Below are 20,000 nucleotides of genomic sequence, written 5' to 3' on the forward strand. Positions count from 1 at the left end.
CCATGCCAAAAGTCTGACCAAAAATTACGGAGTTGACGCAAAGTTGGGTTTTGATCCCTAAAGGGCAGAAATCACATTATGCACAAATTGAAAAATTGTGACCACCCGATGATACCAAAAATATCAAAACCTTTATTGTATCACAACATTATGCAAAAACCGGACAAATCCACCCCAAAAACAATTAAAATTAAACCTGCAGATCGCTCCTCTCAAACATAACCCAGCACCACCGCTCCGCGCTGCAGACGCACGGCTGGGTTGAGAGGTAGGTGGGCGAAGAAACCTTTCACATGGACACCCGGGGAACTAGACTGGAGACAGTGCGGTGGGACTGGTGAGATACCGGCAGTATAAGTACAGGTGAAGTGATTATAATCCATACGGGAATCCCTGGTGAGCAGGAGGACTAAGCTCATTCAGCAAACCTGGCTACCTCTGTCTACCCACTCTGAGTTTATATCAGACTTGGTACCACTACCAGTGTGCATGAGGTGTGTGTGGTATGCTGGATTGTGTTTGAGAGGAGCGCTCCGCAGGTTTAATTTTAATTGTTTTTAGGGTGGATTTGTCCGGTTTTTGCATAATGTTGTGATACAATAAAGGTTTTGATATTTTTGGTATCCCCTGGGTGGTCACAATTTTTCAATTTGTGCAGTTGCTAGATCATTACTGTGACCTCCCCTATTTTACAAATAGTGTGGGACCTTCAAGCAAAGGGTGAGATAGACAGTGATTGAGGTGGCATAGAAATCACATTATGCACAGCTATGGGTGTCAGTGGGCTGTGGAGTGTCTCACACAGAGAAATGCAATAGTACTATCAGAATACAGTGAAATAATAATGCACTGGAGTGGTTCTGTGCCTGCAACTTAATGAGGCAACAGCAGTAGTGTGCAGTGTGCACACAGCTCTGGGTGTCAGTGCGCTGTGGAGTGTCACACACACAAAAAAAACACAGGATGTACTAGCCTTTAAAAGGGCTGCTTGCTTTCACAGCTAGTGACGAACAAGGACACAGGCCTACCTACCTACCTAGCCTAATGCTTTCCCTACCTACCTGCTGCAGGTCTGACCCTGCTCTCACTAACAGTCAGCAGCCAGCAGAGAATTGATCCAATATGGCCACCGCAACTGCTTTTTGATAGCGGGGTGGGGGATCCAGGAGGGGGTGCTAGCTGATTGGCTGCCATGTGTCTGCTGACTGTGAGGTAAGGGGTCAAAGTCTTGCTCATTGATGATGTATAGGGGGCGAATCGAACACCCCAATGTTCGTTGTTTGCCGCAAATGCAAAGAGCAGATTTTCGCAGAATACTGCTCGCTGGCGAACGGTTCGGACCATCTCTACTCAGGGATCCAGAGCACCACAGGACTGGAACAAGAATGGCTGCCAGCATCTGTATCCCGGTGGAGATGAGTTAAAAATGCCACCACACTGCACTGTGAGATGCATACCTACTGGTGGCTACCCCAAGTCAGGCTCAGGATTACCGCTCCTGGCTTCCTTTTCCATCCTGAGCCTGACTCAGGGTTACCACTAGGGAGGTTAAATTATTGGACCCTTGGACTTACAGTACTTATATTATAAGATTGATTTTCTCCTGCTTTGAAATGATTTAATAGATGACAGTATATTTTGTTTATTTGTATGATAAGTGAAATCATGCGCTTTTTGCCTGTTTAGCATCTCCATATTTCTGATCCTGAGGTCAGTGCACAGGAAGCAGAAATATGGGAACATTTTATTTTTTTTTTATAGCAAAGAAGAGGAACATTTTATGCCAAATAATAATGAGCTTTGTAATTCCGACTTGCATCCTTTTTTTTATTTTTTATAGAGGAGATATGATTTTTAGTGATGGTCCATGTTGAGTTTCTCAGTAGCGTGAGATCACCCATGCTGTCTAGTCCGTACTTTCTTTTAGATGACTTAACTACTTGAAACAACATTGACTGAAGCTGATTGATTTATAAGCCCTATTCAAGACAAGCATTTCTTTTATCCTATTTGACTTTTCCTTGTGAGTTCTTTGCTAAATAAAGCTGTACATTCGTCTTAGTATCCACATGTCAGTGTTTGAGATTAGGGGAAGTTAGGTTCTGATGAACCATGATATATAATTTATTTTGCATTATAGGCTTGATGCTTGCTATGCTTCTTTGTTTCTAAAACATGCATGAAATTGTTCAGAACTATTGCATGAATCTATACCCACTGATGGATGAAAATATCATAGGCTAAAATTAAGCTGTTTGTAAACACTCAGGGTCGATTTAGTATAGTATTAGAGAATAAATACCGGTAGTTTGAACATTTTTAATCAATTATTGTATTGTTATACACTTGTGATGTTTCTACATATACATCATTTTAATTTACTAACTCATTACTTAATGAAGCAGAATTAATTTCTTTATTTTTATTATGGTTATTATTTAGTATTTATATAGCGCTGACGTCTTCCGTAGCGCTGTACAGAGTATATTGTCTCGTCACTTAGCTGTCCCTCAATGGGGCTCACAATCTAATCCTCAACATAGTCATATGTCTTTGTATTTATCGTGTAGTGTACGTATCCAGGGACGGATCTAGGGGGGGGGGGGGGTGGCAGGCGGGTGTCTTGCCCTAGGCGCAGTTTGTTGAATTCTTAAAAAGGCGGCAAAATTTGGATGGGGAATTGCAATTTAGGTGCCAGAACCTGACCTTTAGGCGCCAAAACCTGACCTTTAGGCGCCGTTTTGGTGCCAAAATCTGACCTTTAGGCGCCAAAATCTGACTTTTAGGCGCCGTTTTGGTGCCAAAACCTGACCTTTAGGCACCAAAATTTGACCTTTAGGCGCCAAAACCTGACCTAGCCCCAGGCGCAAATTTTTCTAGATCCGTCCCTGTACAGATCAAGTCTAGGGCCAATTTAAGGGGAAGCTAATTAACTTATCTGAATGTATTTAGGGATGTGTGAGGAAACTGGAGTGCCTGGAGGAAACCTACACAGACACAGGGAGAACATACAGTACAAACTCCCTTGGCTGGGGTTTCGAACCGGGGATCCAGGCCTGCAAGGTAAGAGAGCTAACCACTATGCCATCATGCTCTTTATTTTTAAAACTGATTGCTGTATTAAAGCAGATGTGTGAAATGTGTAGTAAAAATGTATATTAAAAAAAAAAAAAATTCTTCAGATATTTTTTACAATATATACAAAGGGTAAGAATAAAAAGAGGACAGGATAAAACAAACATGAAAAATATATTCTTTAATATTTTGACTCTGGTCACATCCCATATATGGCTGTGGATCCATGAGAAAGGGTTGTAGTGGAGTCTGTTACACCCAAAACTGGATTATACCGTATCATCATTATATCTTGTACCACTGTATCATGGGCATTCACTGTTTTATACCATACTTTTTTATACCATACTGGTTTAAAGAGAAACCATAACCAAGAGTTGAACTTCATCCCAATCAGTAGCTGATACCCCCTTTCCCATGAGAAATCTATTCCTTTTCTCAAACGGATCATCAGGGGGCGCTGTATGGCTGATTTTGTGGTGAAACCCCTCCCACAAATGATGTCAGCACTTCACAGCACTGAGGTACTGACATCATACTGTGGGGCCTTGTTGCATTGTGGGAAATAAAAGCTGTTTACAACTGCCAAGAAAGCAAGCAGTATCTACTTCCAGTGACATCACCTGCTAACAGTAAAAATGTCACCATGTGATCAATGTCAGAATGTAAATCAGGGAGAGGAAAGATTTTACAATGGGCAAACACTGACTAAATCATTTATACATAATTATTGTAAAAATTAAGCACTTTTTTATTACATTCTTTTCATTGGAGTTTCTCTTTAACCTGTTATGGCATTGCATGTATACCTATCTGTACATTTAGCAGTGTTACTATAAGCTTTCCTATCAACAGAAGTTGTATTTCTCAATATATGACCTTATGGATGTCCATACGGTTTCACCTGGTGATTGGGCATGGGGTTTATTAAACAAAGGGCTGTATCAAAAGCTCCTGCAGGAAGAGAGGACAACCCAGGTACTCAAAGGGGCCCTTTGGAGCAGAGCTCCCCAACCCTGTCCTCAAGGCCCACCAACAGTGCATGTTTTGCAGAAAACCACCCACAAGCACAGGTGGGGTAATCAGCATTGCAGCAAAGCTGATTAACTACCTCTGTTGATTTATACAAAACATGCACTGTTGGTTGGCCTTGAGGACAGGGTTGGAGAACACGGCTTTAGAGGATGTAGCATTGGGCTAGGGGTGCTATGCAGAGCTGCAAGTAGAGTGCAGGTGACTCAACTATCAATGTGTCGCTCCTCCCAGTCTCAGAGTCTGGTATCCATAGCTCCCCTGCAGTCACATCACTGCCTCTGTGACTCTCCAGCGTGTGATGTCATTATGGTTACAGCTGTGGAAAACAGTTTGAATTGCAGATGTGGAGGCCTCAGGAGAATGGAGCACCCTGAGTGTGAAAGAGGAGGGAGTGACACTGCAGGACAAGTGGGGGTTATAGTCCAATTCTGCAAAGGATGGAGGGCACAAATGCTATCTAATATCAATACTCAGGGTACAAGTTCTGCCTAATACTAATATCTGGGGGGGGGGGGGGGGGTTCCAAAGGGGGTGGGAGGGAAGTAAGGGTACTTTACCTCATACTACTATCTGTTAGTGGTCTACAAAATAACCTAATACCAATTTCAGGGGGGAAGGGAGGCAATAAAGTTACCTATGCCAATATCTGGGGCCAAAAGACTACCCAATACTGGTAACTTGGGCTGAGGGGCCCATCCAATGTTTTGCAGGTGGTTTCTCCCCTGCTTATCCACGTTACAGATCATATTCTTTTATCCATCTGTTGATGATTTTTTTTGTTTCCATTTGACTGATAAAAGGCCTCCCCATCACCCTCTCCTCCAACACTCTTGATTGACAGTTCTAACCAATCACAGTCGGTGCTTTGGCGCCAGCACCCAAATCAGCTATGACAAAATGAACTGCTTCAAACACAAGGATGATTTACAATGATGGATGCAAGCAAAATGAAACCACTTGTTTCACTTTAGTAGAGATTCCTTTGCATCATCCTCTATAAATGTGTTTCACTGCCTGACGTTTAAATGTTTCCAGGATTATTTTATTTGACTTTAAAACTGTTAACTCCTGTTTGTTTTGATTTAAAATGAGCAAGTTCCTTGCTTACTTTTAACAATTCTGAAATTGCTTGCCAAGCCACAAACTGGTGGTGAGGCTGCAACCTATTGGCTTGCAATCCTGCCAACAGAACAGCATCTGTTTACCCAATGGGGCTCTCTTGACCCTTAGTGAGTCCCTGTATTAAAACTCCAACATCAAGCCTAAATGCTGATTCTCCCAATTTGACCGTTGCAGGCATTAGTACAGTGGCTGATCTACTATGCATATGGGGTGTAAGGTGGCACCGCTGGACTGAATACATTAATTCTGTCTTCAGAGAATACTGGTGCCACGTATGAAAAATATGAGTGCCAGTGTTATCATAGTTTTGGTGCTAGTGATTTTGTCAGTTCTATCAGAAGCTTTCAGTGGTGGTGAGGGAGGCAGGGTGCGAGGGGAATTATTTTGATGATTGTATTGAACTATAGTCAAAATGTCCTCTCTGTTATAAGAGATTAGCCACAATGTAATAACCTTCATAGACAAACAATTTCTTCCTGATAAGCTAAGTTGAGGGAGTTAAAGTAGTACGTTTTTCCCTTTAGTTATGTACTCAAATATGTACTATTTCCCTGTTAAGACAACTCCTAACAGTACTGTTCTATGAGCTCTGGAGACTTGTTTTTGTCCACAAGTAATGTCATCTGTGCAAAATCTTAACTGTATGGGCAGCTCACACCATATTCAATATCACGAGACGTCCTTAGGACAAAGCATATCAATGATGAATAGAAGAAAGGACAGCTGTGCTGCAGGGGGCAACATAATTATTATGTTTGCTGGTGGGCCCAGAGAGGTATTGTTATGCATATATGTACAACAGGTCTGCTCGGGTGGCCAACGTTTAGAATTGGTAGCACCACTCACTGGAGGAGAGGTTCAGGTATACAACCATAAGTACTATTGCCACAGAAAAAACTTGACCTCTTCATGTGCTTATTCAAAATACTTTAATGTTGGCGTACAAAAATCCCAGCATGATGTCTCACATCACCCACCCTTAAAAACCATTAAAAACACACTGGTATGCATATGGAGCACTCATCTACAATTAATCCCACTGCCCAGGTGACGGTAACAATTCAACTTTGATCGCCCAGCTTACGCCTATACTGATCAAGCTGATCCACCAATCACCATCTGGCTTATGTGGGCCCTCCACCGGCGCACACCATGAGGCCTCCACTCACACTCAGCAAAAATGGCCAATGGATGTCTACCCAGTCCTAGTAGAAAGTTGTGACCTGGATGGTTGAATACTGTATATAGTGCAATGTTCTTTAGTAGCTTATACTTAAAGATGACATTAATTTCCCTCTCCAAATCTTGAAGTACCAGGGGCCCGATGAGCTTCTCAGAATGTCATGCTTACAATTGCTTCACATGTTTACACATCAACAGTCCTCAGTCATGACACTTATCGTCCGCTTCCTCCCCACTGACCTGGGAGATCAATCCTCACTTTGCTCGTACAATGCCTAGAGTGTGTTTGTTGAACACACTCTAGGCATTGTACGAGCAAAGTGAGGATTGATCTCCCAGGTCAGTGGGGAGGAAGCGGACGATAAGTGTCATGACTGAGGACTGTTGATGTGTAAACATGTGAAGCAATTGTAAGCATGACATTCTGAGAAGCTCATCGGGCCCCTGGTACTTCAAGATTTGGAGAGGGAAATTAATGTCATCTTTAAGTATAAGCTACTAAAGAACATTGCACTATATACAGTATTCAACCATCCAGGTCACAACTCTCTACTAGGACTGGGTAGACATCCATTGGCCATTTTTGCTGAGTGTGAGTGGAGGCCTCATGGTGTGCGCCGGTGGAGGGCCCACATAAGCCAGATGGTGATTGGTGGATCAGCTTGATCAGTATAGGCGTAAGCTGGGCGATCAAAGTTGAATTGTTACCGTCACCTGGGCAGTGGGATTAATTGTAGATGAGTGCTCCATATGCATACCAGTGTGTTTTTAATGGTTTTTAAGGGTGGGTGATGTGAGACATCATGCTGGGATTTTTGTACGCCAACATTAAAGTATTTTGAATAAGCACATGAATAGGTATTGTTATGCCCCTGATAGGATATCACTCAGGGCCGGCCCGCCCATGAGGCGGGGTGAAACTTTTGCCTCAGGCTCCACTTCTGGGGGGGGCAGCTCCCGCCCGTCCGTGGGTGTGGGGGGCCGCCCGAGCTGGAGGGGATAGCGGGCAGGAAGGGAGTATTGGGCCTAGCGGCGGGGAGGAGGGTCGGACCCCCCCTCCCTCGCCTGGGTCCCCCGTCCTCCGCTCCCCTTCAGCTTTAAAAAGTTACGTTGCTGCCTGCAGCTATTGTAAGAGGCAACAGGCGGGGATCACTCACCTCTTCCTCGTTCCAGCGTGCGCTCCACTGACGTCACTTCCTGGGCGGCGTAGCAAGAAGTGATGTCAGTGGAGCGCAGGCTGGAACGAGGAAGAGGTGAGTGATCCCCCCCGTTGCCTCTTACAATAGCTGCAGGCAGCAACGTAACTTTTTAAAGCTGGAGGGGAGCAGAGGACGGGGGACCCAGGCGAGGGAGGGGGGGTCAGACCCACCTCCCCGCCGCTAGGCCCAATGCCCCCTTCCTGCCCGCTATCCCCTCCAGCTCGGGCGGCCCCACACACCCACGGCTTGGGGGGGGGGGGGCGGCGATTTCTTTAAAGATTGCCTCAGGCGGCAAAAAGTCTAGGGCCGGGCCTGATATCACTCAACTACAGGTTTGCTGCAGGAAGGCATGCAAAGAGTTATGAAGTACAAAAAGATAAAATTAACTAAGATGATACTCAGACATCAGCCCACACACAATTTTTCCCCTGAGTTTTCTCTTTAAAATAACTTTTCGCCACTTTGCAATTGAACAAGGTGCAAAACACTAGGTATAGTTAAAATGGATGCAGACTGCAGCAACTGTTTCCATTAGTGCATTCCGTTAGTAATGCGATTTTCCCCTGCAATCGTCGCCCTGCTGCAATTTTTTCCGTTGCAAATCATGAATGCAAATACACTTGCAGCCCGATCATGGTAGAATCACTGAGGTGGGAATTATGAAAAATCTCAATTGCATTTCTAATGCACAGTGGGTGTTGTGCTGCGTTCCCTGTAACAACAGGATTCCAACGGATTGGAATCCGTTGGAATCTGTGTATTGCGTCACATATAGTGAAGTACAGAGAAGCATACAGTAATGAAAAGTATGATTCACTGTTAACAGGTGAATTTTGTTCTAACGCACTACATGCACCTGCTGCACTGTGAACATCGCATTGGTGGTGCATTGCAGTGCGGCAAGTCATGTTACAAAGCAGCCTTAACGCACCCCTGTGAACGCAGCATAAGCTGAAAAGGGCCCTTAGGTAGCCATTGGTTATTAAGTGGTGGATGTAGATTTACACTATATGATAGCAGACCACACAAAAAGATTATTTTAGTCTCAGTCTGTGCAAAACCACCCACGTGAAACAAAAACTGCCAGAGCTTAAAGTATCACATGGTACTACATACAAATATCATGCCGACTGCATAGTTCAGGTTTACTAAAGATGAAATGCTAAATGACACAGTGTTCAGTTTAAACATCCAATCAATTTTTTTCTTAAATTCCTGTGCAAAGGACTGGGTGTTTGAAGTGAAGACCAGGTCACAGTCACATCACCGCTATTCACCAAATCTCCTTTGGTAAATGACCCCCTTCGACAGTCATGTGACTCGGTTAATCCACAAAACTTTGTAATGTGACAGCTAAGGAAAAAAAGGAGCTCCTTAGGTGAAAAAAAATGATAGATTTGGATGCAGGCATTTCCCAGCATGCAAGAAAATAAAATTTCTCTAAATTTGTCTAAATTTTCTCAGACAATCGACTTTCCCCTTTACCCCATGGAAAAAGTAAGAAACCTTCACTGCATATACTTCTGGCAAAGCAAAAAACAAAAAAAAGAGAGAAAATGAAAAAAATCTGAACCATTTGTTTTACTGGGTTTTAATAAACTCTGTTATTGAAATTCAGGGATGGGCTCACGAGTAATCACTCGAATTCGTAATTAAAATTAGCCGTAATTGCCGCAGTTGTGCAGCTGGATGATAAGGGGTTATTTACCCACAATTCCGCCGTCCTGTCTGCGCTCCAAATAGCTTGCTCACATCCTATTGGACACTTTGCAAGCCTCCCTGTATGCACTTCCTCCTTCAATCTATGGGCTTGATTCACAAACCCATGCTAACTGTTTAGCACAGGCGTGCTAAACAGTTAGCACGTGAAGTGCCACTCGCGGACTTTTGCGCGCACAAAGTGCCGCGATCACGCGATCGCGGACATTTGAACGCGATAACGCGGACTTTTGCACACGATCGGCCAAGTCTGCGTTATCGCGCGCAAATGTCCGCGATCGCGGCACTTTGCGCACGCAAAAGTCCACGAGCGGCACTTCACGTGCTAACTGTTTAGCACGCCTGTGCTAAACAGTTAGCGTGGGTTTGTGAATCAAGCCCGAAAAGTACGCTATCAAAACTCACTTTTTCAGACAATACACTCTCATTTGCTGTAGGTCATTCTCCCTCCTAGGAGATAACTCAGGAGATAAAGTTAAAGGATACCCAAGGTGACATGTGACATGATGAGAAAGACATGTGTATGTACAGTGCCTAACACACAAATAACTATGCTGTGTTCCTTTTTTTTTTTTTCTCTGCCTGAAAGAGTTAAATATCAGGTATGTAAGTGGCTGACTCAGTCCTGACTCAGACAGGAAGTGACTACAGTGTGACCCTCACTGATAAGAAATTACTCTTTTTATCGCTTTCTTGCTCTCAGAAGCCATTTTGTGCTAGGAAAGTGTTTTATAGTTGGAATTTCTTATCAGTGAGGGTCACACTGTAGTCACTTCCTGTCAGGATGGAGTCAGCCACTTGCATACCTGATAACTCTTTCAGACAGAGAAAGAAAAAAATGGAACACAGCATAGTTATTTGTGTGTTAGGCACTGTACATACACATGTCTATCCCATCATGTCACTTCTGGTATCCTTTAATTGCATATGGGCCATCGCTCCTATGGCATCCTCTTCTTCCTCTCCAATAGCCCGCTACTATCCCCGGAAAATACAGCAAGTCACAGCCAGTCCGGCCAGGCGTGCTCCCCTGTCTCACTCCTGCTGCCAGAAGCATTCTGCGCCTGCGCAGTAGTACTGCACGGGTGCAGAACACTCCAGGCGACATAAACGCAGCATGAGTGAGCACGCAGCTGGGACGTGCATGCACAGTTGGCCCCACACCAAAGGACTTTCCGGGGCCAATTGCAGGCAAATGGAGAGGGAAAAGAGGACGCCATGGGAGCGATCAGGCCAGAGGAGGCTGGAGGAAGCCCCAGGTATGTATATTTTGCTGTTAAAAGGAAAACTGAGGTTCCCTTTAAGCCACCAACAAGGAAGAAAATACTCAATAATGTTGACAGTACTTTGACAGTTGGAATTTGCTATACATTTTGATCATCACGTTACATTTGTCACTTTAATTACTCTTTACCAATTCTGTATTATGTACCAATGTCTATATTTTGTGTATGCTATTGTCTGTGTTATTATGTACCCCATGTTTGTTTTTTATTCTGTACGAAGCCATGGAATATGTTGGCGCTTTATAAATTAATAATGATATCAACACTAGAAAATCTCTAATTTTGTCTTTTTTTTTTTTAAAGCTGAGGAACACAATTGTGAAGGTTGGCAAGGAAAAATTTCTCAGTTTGCTGTCAGAAGGTACTACACTGCTGTGGTGGCATTTATGAAGTGATCATGCTGGTGGGTTGTTGGCTGGGGGAAGGGCTGTAATAATTGACTTGTCCTCCTCTATCACTGGCATAGGCTCTGACCAACTGGGGCAGAAACTAGTCCAGCATTATTGGCTTTTGTTTCAAATCAAATCACAGACGCAGGACATCAATTTAGCAGAAAGAGTTTTCCATAGTACTGCATGCCTTTATTAGTGCAGCGCAACTTATATTCTCTGTACTGTCTATCTATACTATCTTAAAGCCCTTCCCACTTTCAGAAAATAGAAGCCTTGTGTAGTCCTAGGGGAAACAACATTAAGTTGTTGTAACGATGAAGATTACAGCTGAAACCAATTGTATGTTTTTCTCCCCTGAAGGCAATGTAAACGCTTTGAAGAGGTTATGAGTTTTTATATGCTCCCTACTGGTATCTTGCATAACAGACCGCTTCAGGTTGTTCCCTTGCATGAGAATGTCTCACAGGGATCTTAATAGACCAGAAATATACTAATAGTCTGTAAAATGCAGACTAGTTAAGGCTGTCAGTACAGCCTGCAAAATTGTCATTGAATGGATTCATTTTCCTGACTAAATTTCAGTAACCGTGGTGCTGATTTATCAAGCTGGGACAAAAGTCTCAGACACATGTCCAACTTAAAATGACCCTGAGATGGGACTACATTAATAAAATATACATACCTGGGGCTTCCTCCAGCCCCCTCTGGCCCGATCGCTCCCACAGTGTCCTCTTCTGCCTCTCAGTTCTTCCACAATTGGCCCTGGAAAGTTCTCCGGTCCAGGGCCAACTGTGCATTCACGGCCCAGATACGCGCGTTCCAGCTGCATTCACATCGCTGGGAGCGCTCTGCTCTTGCGCAGGCGCAGAACACTCCCATCGTAGGGAGCGAGACAGGGGAGTGCGCCTGGCCAGACTGCTCATGCGCCGACTGACCCCGACTGCCGGGTTTTTCCTGGGCCAGTAGTGGGCCAATGGGCAGTCAGAAGAGGATGGTGTGGGAGCAATCAGGCCGGAGGGGGCTGGAGGAAGCCCCAGGTATGTATATTTTATTCACGTAGCCCCCTCTCAGGTACACTTTAAGTCAGGTGAGGCGGCTGATAACGACCACTTCAGCTGACAATCAGGGGTGTGTACGGCAGCCGGCGGCCCCCTACCCTTAATCCGTGAGTGACTCGTCGGGTGGATCTACTCAACCCCAGGGATGCTGATCCCTCACCGATCCCATTGTTCACCACACTCCTCCGTCTGTCGCATTATGTCACACTCGTCACCCTGCCGTCCCCCCAAATCCCCTCACACAGCTGACACGCCATTGTGCGGCCCTGCCAAGCGATGTTGCCCAAGGGGATCAGGTCCTGATAGCAACCAATCGGAATCTTTGTTTTAACTAAAGCCTCCTAGGCAGGTTAGATAATTCTCAGTTGATAAGATCCTTTTTGTATTGGGTGAGAATCTAGCATGTATTTGTATGTGGTGTTTATCAATCTGCCTTGACGCACTGCAAAGTGTTGAATAACAAACAAGCACATTGTGATCCATTGATCTTGTCCAGTAGGCTGCCACTTACTAACATCCCTCCTTCCCCTCTCCATAGACCAGTACTTGTATGATTGACCATAATTGAGCATGTGTGTTTAATTCAAGAGACTGTATACACATACAGATTTATTTAGTGGTAGCCTAGTAAACATCAGGGAGTGATTATTATTGTACAACAAAGCTCTCTACAATTAGATATAAATGCAGCCTAACAGGTTCTCCTACACACAGTAGTATATGAAAGTCGGGGAAAAAAAACACAACGCAGTCATTCTGGGAAATGTTGTCATGGCAACACAGTAAAATAAAAACACCACCATTTTTTTCTTAGATGTCTGCACCAATACATTGTCAACTTCAGCATCACATTGATGTGGTAAAGTGTATCTCCAATACTGCCACTTTACAGAAAAAAATGGGTGCACACCTAAGTACATGCCTGTTACTCCATCACTGTAACTTCAAAGATCTCCAATACTATATTGGCTGGAAAGTGTACTGGTTAAGGGCACTGCCGCTAGGTTCAGTACTGATTCAGTAAGGAGTTAAGGGCAAGACTCCCTAACACTGCAGGGTGGCCTCTTGAGCGCGTCCCAGTGTCTGCAGCTCTTGAGCGCTTTGAGTCCAACAGCAGAAAAGCGCTATACAAATGTTCAGATTATTATTATTATTGATAAGCAAAATAGTCTCCCATGCGATTTTCTAGCAGGAAATTAAATAAGCCAATCAAATCCTGTATCTGCCTGTTCATTAACCATCTGCCAGCTCCCGCTTTTGATTGGTTGAATTTCTTTCTCATACTGATTCCATGGAAATGTCCATGTTCGGATAATCATTTGCTCATCACTAGGTCCAGCACCAAAAATAGGACAATCTTGTCTTGCCCTCCATGCCGCATATGAAACAAAAGAGCCCTGTGCCATTTCTTATCACTCTAGCACAATTGAAACACTAATTAGGAAGCAGTGATCAATTGTCAGAATCAATTATACCTGCTGCTATATCTGGTTGTGTAGGGTTTGATGTAGTGCATGTTTAGGTACTCCTGGTCAACATTGGCTTTGCAATCTATCAAGCTCTATACATTAATGTTTTGAGGGAAGCATTTGTTCTCAGCAGGCCTGATAGAAAGTGATCTGCTTATATTCTATGTTGTTCATTGTCATGTGTATGGTGGCCATATGCGATCAGACTATTACAGATTTTATTTTCTTAGAAACATTGGGCACTTCCCCAAGCAAAGCACGTGACAGCACTTTCTGCCTAAAACATACCTTGCCTTGAGCTAACGTGACACAATGAGATAAACATTGGTACATAGTGTACTTGTACTACTACTAACTTGTCCTTTTTGATTATTTTTTCATTGCAAGGGTTAAAAAGAGTGGTCTTAGCCATTCAAGTCAAACAGCAGTCAAAATCAACCATGTCTCTCCTGAACAAAACATAAGCCAACACACTTTTATTTGGCAAATACTGCTTATAAAAAAACCAATGCTGTAAATTTCAAACATACTGTATACTATTTTTTTTTCTAGCTGAATGCTACCAAGGCTGCTACTTAAAAATACTAATATGCGGCTCCAGGAAGTTCTGTTTACCATTAGTACTAACGGATCAATGAATTATCTTCCTTAAGGGTGAGTTTACTCTATTTGCACGTTTCTGAACGGTGTGTTGCTGCCGGTTAACGCACTGCTTATACAATTGTATGGCATGCATGCTACATATCAGTTCTGTATGCTATGAAAAATAACGTGCATGTTATAATATGCAGAATGCTCATATTTCAGCATGGGCATTACCCAATGCACATTGTGTGAACTTAGTCTAAGTGAAAACATATGGAAACCAAGTCCTCAGTCATGCCAGAAAGCCACCAGATGAACTCCCAATAATCAGCAATGACCTGGCAATTCCTTATTCCTACATAGGGGCTTTACTCACCAGAGATAAGAATAAAAACCAACAAACCTGAATTCAACCACAACATTCAGAAGCTCTCATAAAAGTTACTGCCAACTGCTTACTATAAATGTTTATGGAAGACAATAAAATTAATGGGATGTGCATTTAAAGTGAATCTGGAGTGACCTGCTGGTTCAAAGAGAGTGGAGATCGATGATGAGATGCAAATAATTCAAGCTTGCATACAAACTTCATTTCATGCAAAGCTTATACAGCGTAGAACAGGGCCAATCAAATGCAGCAGTAAATGCAATTGATTGGTCCAATTACACACTGCATAAAAGCCAGAAATATTTGCACATCACTGACTATCTCGCTGAGAGTAGTGGTAATTCTATATTTGGGCATGTCACACCTGTCATTTTGAAGACATGAACTACACAGTTGGCTCGGTTGGAGAAAGACAAAAAACAAAATCATCCTGCACCTGCACAAATCGCATCACAGATCAGTTTACTTTTAAAGGGAAAAAAATACAAAAACATCCTTCTTGACTCCACGTGGGAATCAGACAAATGACAGGAACCAACAGTCTACAATTTTCTATTGGAAAGTAGTTAGTTCTCTGTATCAGTGTTTTTAAGGGCTGGTTCAGACGGACGTCTGCGTAGCGTCGCGTCTGGGGGCGTTGCGGCGGCTGAGCGGTCAGGCTTTCAGTAGCCTTCGGTCGCGTCGTGATGCTGTTGCGGTTTTTTTTTCCCGTAGGGGAACATTAGCCGTCGCGGTTGGCCGCTCCCTGGAAGCTACATGTTGCTTCCAGGGGCAGCCCGAACGCTCGCGAAAATCGGGACCCGAACGCCGCGTTCGGGTAAAAGCGCGCAAAAGCTTGGTGTAAACGATCTCATTCACTTGAATGGGAGCGTTTACCGCGACGGTCCGAACGCTTGCGGTAAACGCTCCGCAAGCGTCCGTCTGAACCAGCCCTAACAGTAGTATATACCCCTTTATTAATGACTGCATTGGCCAATAACACTATATTGTAGTGACATCATCTCAAGTACAACATGACACATATATATACTGTATATATACACACATGCACACACACACACACATTCTGTAGTTGTTGCACATACTCCGTAATTGTGTATAATGCTTTTCAAACATTCATTGATGCTGTTAATTAACTTCGCCTATTCAGATTTGTTTATACATTATGTATCATTTTGTATTATTAGAATCATATTAACTATGATAATTTTGAGTAGCCTGAACCCATCCGAAGTACTATAGAGCTGAGAACACAGGCTCTATCCATTTCTGTAACAATGATAGCACTAAACATTACACCTGTCACAGCACAAATTCAGGTTCTCAATACTCCTTTCTGGAAAGTGATAAGACTGATTTTTTTTTATAATAATAGAGAGAGAGAGAGAGAGAGAGAGGGAGGGAGGGGAGAGAGAGAGAGAGAGAGAGAGAGAGAGAGAGAGAGAGAGAGAGAGAGAGAGAGAGAGAGAGAGAGAGAGAGAGAGAGAGAGAGAGAGAGAGAGAGAGAGAGAGAGAGAGAGAGAGAGAGAGAGAGAGAGAGAGAGAGAGAGAGTGTGTGTGTGTGTGTGTGTGTGTGTGTGTGTGTGTGTGTGTGTGTGTGTGTGTGTGTGTGTGTGTGTGTGTGTGTGTGTGTGTGTGTGTGTGTGTGTGTGTGTGTGTGTGTGTGTGTGTGTGTGTGTGTGTGTGTGTGTGTGTGTGTGTGTGTGTGTGTGTGTGTTACACATAAAAGTGTAATTGTCTATATTCCTTTTATATCTCTATCATCTAAAGCTGTGTACAGATGTCAAATAAATCTATTTGAAAAATGAAAGATTAAAGATCTCAAAAGATAGAGATGAAAGATATTTGTCTCTTGATCTTTCAAATCTACCTTGGCGGATCAGATCTGCAGATGACTATTTATTATGCCTGATACACACGATGCAATTTTTATCAGCTTTACAGCCAAATCGATTATTTCCCAATAGGTCCTATCTGATTTCCGATCTTTTTTCTGATCACTTCTATACAAAATGGATCAGAATAACCATCGGGAATCAAAAATGATTTGACCATCGAACGAACGAACGAAAAACTGCATCATGTGTACCAGGCATAAAACAATGAGATCTGCAGATATTTAACTATTTTGTGCACAGCGCATGCATGAAAAAGGACGGAAATGGACTACAAAAGCATTTATCTAGTCTTTTGCAGGTGTACAGCATCTTAAGAACAATCATTATTTCAAACTTTCGTGACAAACTTGTGCATCCGATTCCCCATCTGCCAAAGATTTTTGTCTGATGTCTGTACTTAGCTTAAGTTTCCTAATGTCAGAAATTGTCTGTGTATGATTACCTTTCAGAATTAAATATATACTTAATAATATGGGGACCCAAATAGTTGATACCAGCCCTTGACACGAGTTTTCCACAATCCACACTACTGCTAATCCAAATGCTTACTTATCCACAGCTGAAACAGTCAGTACAAAAAGTTCAATAGATGCAGGAGTTGCGCTTTGATAAACGGTGCCAGATGTTGTAACTCTTACAAATATGCTCCTACTTGGGATAAAGTATTTGCTGTCTAGTTTTCAGGAGCTGTCTGAAGTTTACTACAGAGCATCCTCAGAGTGTCAGCATGCTCTTTCTAGTGACTAGGGGGGAGTAGCGAAGCATACAGACGGAGCCAGGGCAGGGCAAGTCTGACGACCAAGCAGGGCATGATGATCACAGCATGAAATCTGTTCATCCCCACTAAAGCGATTACAATACTGATTCTTTCTCAAGGGAGATAAAGCTGGGTATTATGGATTGGATTACACCGCGCAAACTTCACAACGTTCCTGTGTAATAAAAAGTGATCAGAGCAAGACACCAAAGCGTGCACAGAATGACCCACAGGAGGCACAGAGATCACTTACCTGTAGGTCTTTTGCTGCTGCTCCTTGGAGAGGCGGCTGATCTCTCTCTGGAGGACAGTCTGCGATTGGCATGTTCAGCAGACTGAGCGACACCCACGTTATACCGCCTGCTAACGACTCGTCCACTTTCTCTACTGCTGCTGATGCTGCTGTCCCCAGCGACCTGCTCGATGAGATCTAGAAGAGTTCGCCTCTCGCTGGCTGGCACCTCACTGATGCCCCGGACGGAAGATGTGACCAGTAAGAAGGAGATGGCCAGTACTGCCTGCCATTTCCTCGCCCTCTGCATCTCTCTCTTTGTGATCCTGAGGAAGAAAAAGGGAGGAAGACAACTGAGACACATGCTAGCTCCTGCCCCGCATCTTCTCCGGGCTGCTCATGGTCACCTGGGTCAACGCAGGACCCCCTCTAGGTCCTCCCGGGAGAACTTCCCACAAACAAGCAACCACTGGTGTATTCTCAACACTACCCACAAAAAAGAGGAGGACAAAATAGCGACAGTGAGGTTGGAAGATTAGCGAATTGCAAACTTCAGGAGAAAGGGTATTCATTCATCAATTAGTTATCCGCTCTCATCGCTTCCTCCAACTGTTATAATCCATCCAACTAACAGACACTCCTCAGCAACTAATAGCAGCATGGCAATGCCTATCCTCCCTAATTGACTGGCCAGACTCTCTCCTCCCTCAGGGCTGCCTCTCATTCCAGATCTTCCACATCCCTTCAAGGCACATTTATAGCCACGGATTAGAAAAGGTATTAACAAGGCAGCAGGGATAATACGATCCTGGCTTTGTTTGGGATTGACTGAGCTTTCTTCTCTATATCACGATCGCTGAAGACAAATGGAAAGCAATCTGCAGTCAGGAGCTGCTTAGCTGTGTCTGGGCTGCACTTGCTTAGAGTTCCGTGCTAAGGATGATCAGCCCCTCATGGTAAAGCCATAACAGCTCTACCCTGCATAGATTAGTCTAAACTCCAAATTAATTCCATACTTCTGCCACTGCACTATCAACGCTTCCCTAGGCTTCAACACGTTCTGTGAGTTCTACTAGAACAAAGCTGCAAAGTACCCCCAAAAAGTAAACTTGCCTTGAGAATTTATAAGACAGAAAACTTGCAAAATCTGGGATGCTTTGTAAAGAAAGACTGCAATGCTAATAAAAACACGTGTGCCATGTCAGATATCATTTGCAACTCAGAAAACTGAACCCAATGTAATAAAAGCAATCCAGTCTCGTTTCATCTACAATAGCTATCTGTTTGGTAAAAGCTGCAGAGTACTAAATCTCTACATAGATCAAGAAGTTTGTAGATAGTAGATAGAAACCTGGTCTAAAGGATGCTGTGCAGATGTTGCAGTAACTTACCCCTTTTGAGCTGGACTTGCTCCCAGTACTGATGTCAGCTGTGCAGGCTGTTGCCAAGAGCACACAGGTTAAAATAGCGACTATCTTTTGATGTCCATACACCTGTGTCATATATATACTTTCTCTAGGTGGCTGCTCAGGCTAATAGTATTGACTTTATGTGGGTGGTGGGTAATGAAGAGCCTTTGATAATTCATTCTTTGAGTCACCCTGGCTTTTTCCTGGCATAGTATTACCATCCCCCCTTCCCAATGGATAACAATTGAGAGCCATTTATTAGGCTGACTCAGATATATTTGTGAATTAGATTCTCCCTCCAGATCAGGAAACGCCTGTTAATAAAACTGCCATCTTCAGACACAATTTAAGACTTGTGGGGATTCTGTGAACGTCACAACAAAAAGTAAGGAAATCTATTCTTCCTCTGAGACTGCGAGGAGAACACACAGACAGGCAGCTGTGAGAGTGCGCTGCATTCCGCAGGACTAATAGATGGACAGATAATTAGCAGAGGTGCAAAGAGATCAATAGATAATAAAGAGAGGAACAGCTAGATAGATTAGGTAGGTAGGTAGATGTGATGATGATAATGATGGTAGATAGATAAAGAGGCAGATATATATTTTTGAGATATATGGACAGAGAAAGGGAGAGAAGAAAGACAAACACACAGACAGATGTATTAATAGATAGATAGATAGATAGATAGATAGATAGATAGATAGATAGATAGATAGATAGCTAGATAAATAGTCTAATGCTTGGGGGTATACTTTCTGAATCAGCGTGCATGCTCAAGACTGGAGGGCTCGCTCTTCACCTGCTGACCCTGCCTGGCATGCCACTAGCTGACCCTCTACCTGTCCCTGCCTGGCGCACCACTAGCTGCCCTTAATCGGACTTAGGCGAGCAAGCATACCAGCTGATGCAGAAAGCAGACCTACCACCAAGAGCAACAAGCTGGGTAATGGAAGAGGCTACACAGGTTGCCACAGGAGTAATGAACAAGGGAGCAAGATTGGCCAGAGCAACTGCAGATCTGGGCTTCCGATCCCCACAAATAACACACAATGGTTGCGCAGTTCGATGCCGCACTGCCTATGATCTGAGTAACAAGACAAACAATGGACAGACAGACTGACTGACTGTTGCCCAGGGCAGCTGCCGCCTGAGCCTCTGGCTAAGTAACAAGACAGACAACAGAAAGACAGA

The 20,000-nt window shown here is 43.6% G+C and overlaps 1 protein-coding gene across 4 annotated transcripts in view; it reads right to left on the bottom strand.

Annotated features, from left to right (window-relative positions):
• ALKAL1 (ALK and LTK ligand 1) overlaps nt 1–19,026 on the bottom strand; it is a 189,642-nt gene extending 170,616 nt beyond the window's left edge. Inside the window, exons 1-2 of one of the 4 annotated variants that reach the window (XM_068234760.1) lie at nt 18,789–19,026; nt 17,419–17,723 (exon numbers count right to left, since the gene is read on the bottom strand). In XM_068234760.1, the coding sequence (XP_068090861.1) occupies nt 17,419–17,707 (289 nt within the window). In that variant the 5' untranslated portion in view covers nt 17,708–17,723; nt 18,789–19,026. Of the gene's footprint in view, nt 1–17,418; nt 18,267–18,788 lie in introns of those variants that run through there. The other 3 variants (XM_068234761.1, XM_068234762.1, XM_068234759.1) reach the window with 3 other exon arrangements.
• Nucleotides 19,027–20,000: the final 974 nt, after the last annotated feature.

The sequence above is a fragment of the Hyperolius riggenbachi genome, chromosome 5, assembly GCF_040937935.1.
Source record: "Hyperolius riggenbachi isolate aHypRig1 chromosome 5, aHypRig1.pri, whole genome shotgun sequence".
NCBI lineage: Eukaryota > Metazoa > Chordata > Amphibia > Anura > Hyperoliidae > Hyperolius > Hyperolius riggenbachi.